Source organism: Lynx rufus, unplaced genomic scaffold (genome assembly GCF_022079265.1).
Source record: "Lynx rufus isolate CCGP_SWC_20201006 ecotype Redwood Valley unplaced genomic scaffold, mLynRuf1.p SCAF_7, whole genome shotgun sequence".
Classification (NCBI taxonomy): Eukaryota; Metazoa; Chordata; class Mammalia; order Carnivora; family Felidae; genus Lynx; species Lynx rufus.
Genome location: NW_025814889.1, coordinates 45,579,614 through 45,583,370, shown reverse-complemented (window position 1 = coordinate 45,583,370; position 3,757 = coordinate 45,579,614). Strand labels below are relative to the sequence as shown.

The 3,757-nt window shown below is 35.3% G+C and overlaps 1 protein-coding gene across 1 annotated transcript; it reads left to right on the top strand.

Annotated features, from left to right (window-relative positions):
- Window positions 1-2,035: 2,035 nt before the first annotated feature.
- On the top strand, window positions 2,036-3,004 carry LOC124501858 (taste receptor type 2 member 42-like). The gene has a single exon (XM_047066328.1). The coding sequence runs from the start codon at window positions 2,036-2,038 to the stop codon at window positions 3,002-3,004; it is 969 nt and encodes a 322-aa protein (XP_046922284.1).
- The last annotated feature ends 753 nt before the right edge of the window (window positions 3,005-3,757 follow it).

Sequence of the window (3,757 nt, the reverse complement as noted above, 5' to 3'; positions counted from 1 at the left end):
CGCCCATTGCTACTATGTTTGTTTGTTTTTTTTTTAAAGTTTATTTTTGAGAAAGAGAGAACAGGAGCAGGGCAGGGGCACAGAGAGACGGAGCACCCAAAGTGAGCTCCATGCTGACTGCAGAGAGCCAGATGTGGGGTTCACATCTCACAGAACCGGGTGATCATGACCTGAGCCAAGTTGGCTGCTTCACCCACTGAGCCACCCAGGTGCCCCTGACCACCCCTTGCTTCTAGAGCTGCTCTCCCTCCAGGGATTCCTTTGGGTCCTCATACTCCATGCATCCAGGTGCAAAAGAAGAAGCTTGAAAGTGCGGGCTTCTCTGCCTTTTTATAGCCCCAAATCCATCACCAAGACTTGCTGATTCCATCTCCTAAATGCTTCTCATAGCCATGAATTTCGCTCCATTTCTAGACATAAATCTTAGTCAAGGCTATCATTCTTCTTTCGAAAATGCTACTACCAAATTTCTTTATTTTCCTTCAGCCTTGCTGTATCCAATAAATTCCTTTCTTCCTTCTCTTTTTCCTTTCTCCCTCCCTTCTTTCCTTCTCCCTTTCTTTCTTTCTTTCTTTCTTTCTTTCTTTCTTTCTTTCTCTTTCTTCCTATAATTTTAAATATTTGTTCTAAATCAAAAATTTTGTCATACAAAATAATTTACCCATAGTTCATTGTACAACATTATTCTTGAAATATACACTTTACAAAATTCATAGAATTTAATTTGGGAGTGTGACAGTAACATTGAAAAGGGCCAAGGGCCAAGTTTTTAATTTTATTTTTAATTTTTTAATTTTTTTAAAAATTTCATTCACTGTTTTGGATGTGGTCTGGCAACACCAGAACACTTAATGCCAACAGACACAAGAGCTGTAACTCTGAGTTCATTTCTGGTACATTAATGGCTTCTGTCAAACTCATTGTTCCTAGAATATAGAGCAGATATGTTTGTTTATTATTTCCTTATTTAATCTGAAATGATTTTCTACCTATTTTCTGTTAATTAAGGCTAGATGGACACCATTATATCTCTGGCCAAAACAAATAGAACAAGTACAAAAATAAAGAGCAAAACTGGGGAATATGTTTAACTACTCAGAAGACATGTTACTCAGAGGTACCTGAAGAACATTGTAATTACAGTAAATTATCAGTGAGAAGACTTTAATTTCAGAAAAGTAATTTGGGTTTTGCTGTTGTTTTGTATTTTGTTTGATCAGGACAAAATATAACTTAGTTCTCTCCTGAAATCCTAATTATCTATAAAATCTGAGGAAAATACCACTTTTTTTCTCTTTCCCCAGCAGTAATGTTTATAGTTACCTTTTTTGTGTTCACATTACATTTTATTCTTACTTCTTATTATTTCTTTCTGTGTTTTCACTATTTTCTGGATCTCCTAATTTTTTTTTTTTTTGTAGCAAAGTATGTTACTTTTGGAAATGACTCTGACACATAGCAGATACTCAAGATATATTCATTGAATTATAACTAAATTTTAGGACAGTTTATTTAGATTTAGATTATTAGATTATTTCAAAACTTTCTATGAAAAACAACGAAAATATTTGGATCTAAATGGCATAGTATTTCAGGTGAGGTCATTTTTTTCACAAATCAGCGAAAAAGAATCTGGCCCGTATTTGCATGCTAGCGAATTTGACTTCAACCTTTGGATCATTACCTCAAGTGGAAAATTTGAATCCTTGCCAACTATAAATAGAAACACAAACGGTTTGGTTTGGAAATGAGTAGCTCTTTCAAATAAATAAAACCATCTTCATGAAAGTATGTGGGATGCTACCCCTTAGCAGATGGTTCTGGATTAAGATCGGCATTACAATAAAGCAGAGAAATGTCCATACACGTATATATATGAGACTGTATCCAACAGCAGCAGGTTGTGGTTAACACTGGAATCGCAAAGAAACACGGTGAAGGTAACTATCAGAAATGGATGCTGTGCTGAGACAGTTTGATTACAAATTTGCTAATGAGACACGACGTTAGAAATTTGGATTTTTTTCCTGCGGAAATGTTAGCCGGACTGGATAAAATCTTTCTTACGCTGTCAACGGCAGAATTCATAATTGGAATGTCGGGGAATGTGTTCGTTGGACTGGTGAACTGCTCTGAATGGATCAAGAACCAAAAAATCTCTTTTGTTGACTTCATCCTCACCTGCTTGGCTCTCTCCCGAATCACTCAGCTGCTGGTGTCATTGTGGCAATCATTTGTAATGACACTATCTCCGCCTTTCTATTCCACTTGGAAATCAGCAAAACTTATTACTTTGCTTTGGAGAATAACTAATCACTGGACTACCTGGTTTACGACCTGCCTGAGCATTTTCTACCTCCTTAAAATAGCTCACTTCTCCCACTCTTTCTTCCTCTGGCTGAAGTGGAGAACGAACAGAGTGGTTCTTGCCATTCTTGTCCTTTCTTTGCCCTTTCTGCTGTTTGACTTCCTGGTGCTAGAATCATTGAATGATTTCTTCTTAAACGTCTATGTGATGGATGAAAGTAATCTGACATTACATATAAATGACAGTAAAACCCTTTATATTAAAACCCTGATTCTTCTTAGTTTTTCCTATACCATTCCTATTGTTCTGTCCCTGACCTCACTGGTCCTATTGTTTCTGTCCTTGGTAAGACACATCAGAAATTTGCAGCTCAACTTCATGGGCTCCAGGGACCCCAGCACACAGGCCCATAAGGGGGCCATTAAAATGGTTATGTCTTTCCTCCTCCTCTTCACAGTTCATTTTTTTTCCATCCAATTGACAAACTGGATGCTTTTGATATTTTGGAACAACAAGTTCACAAAGTTTATCATGTTGGCCATATATGTCTTTCCCTCAGGCCACTCATTAATTTTGATTCTGGGAAACAGCAAACTGAGACAGACAGCCTTGAAGGTACTGCGGCATCTTAAAAGCACCTTGAAAAGAGAAAAAACAGTTTTGTCTTTACAGATAGACGTTCCGGGGTCTCTCTAAAGATAAAGACTTAATGAGGAGTCTTTGAGGATCAATTTCACTTCTCTTTTTTTCCCCCCTTTAAGTATTTCCTTTAAGTATTGTCAAACATTAATGAAATTTTCCCTAGAAAAAGTTACTTTTGATGATAATTGACCCATGGTCAGCCAATATAATTTTTAAAGTATTCAGTTTTGTTTAACACAGTGGTTACCAATATTTAAAAATTGCAAATAGTCTTTCAAAGAGAACCTAAATTATTTAATTTTATATGCAAAAGATTTATGTAATTGTAATTCATATTACATGTCAGAAGCATGTCGTGTTTTAGAAATCAAGATAAATTACTATTCACTAGGTAGATGATCTATAAAATGGTGATAGAAAAGTTAATTGAGCAACTAAAGTCAGAGATGGGAAAAACATGACCTCATAGGGTAAAGGCTTAATTTTTTTTAAATGAAAAAGCTTTTCACTGTTGTCATTAGAAGTCTTATTGATAACATGGGAATGAGTTATTTGAAAATAATATTCACAGTGCAAAACAAAATAAACTAGAAACACATGCTTATAATGCTAATCTTAATTTGAAAGTGGTATTTTGACTATCATAACCTAAATTTAGATAAAGTAACTACAAATTCTAAATAAAGGGTAGAAAAGTTTACTATAACATTTTGAACATGATGTTGTAGATTTTAATATTATACAGATGCTATGCAGCTATATATAACGGAATTCTTTAAAAATGAAGAATTCTTGGGTTGCGTGGGC

Coding starts and splice junctions, on each gene's coding strand:
- LOC124501858 (XM_047066328.1), top strand. CDS start 2,036: ATGTTAGCCGGACTGGATAAAATCTTTCTTACGCTGTCAACGGCAGAA.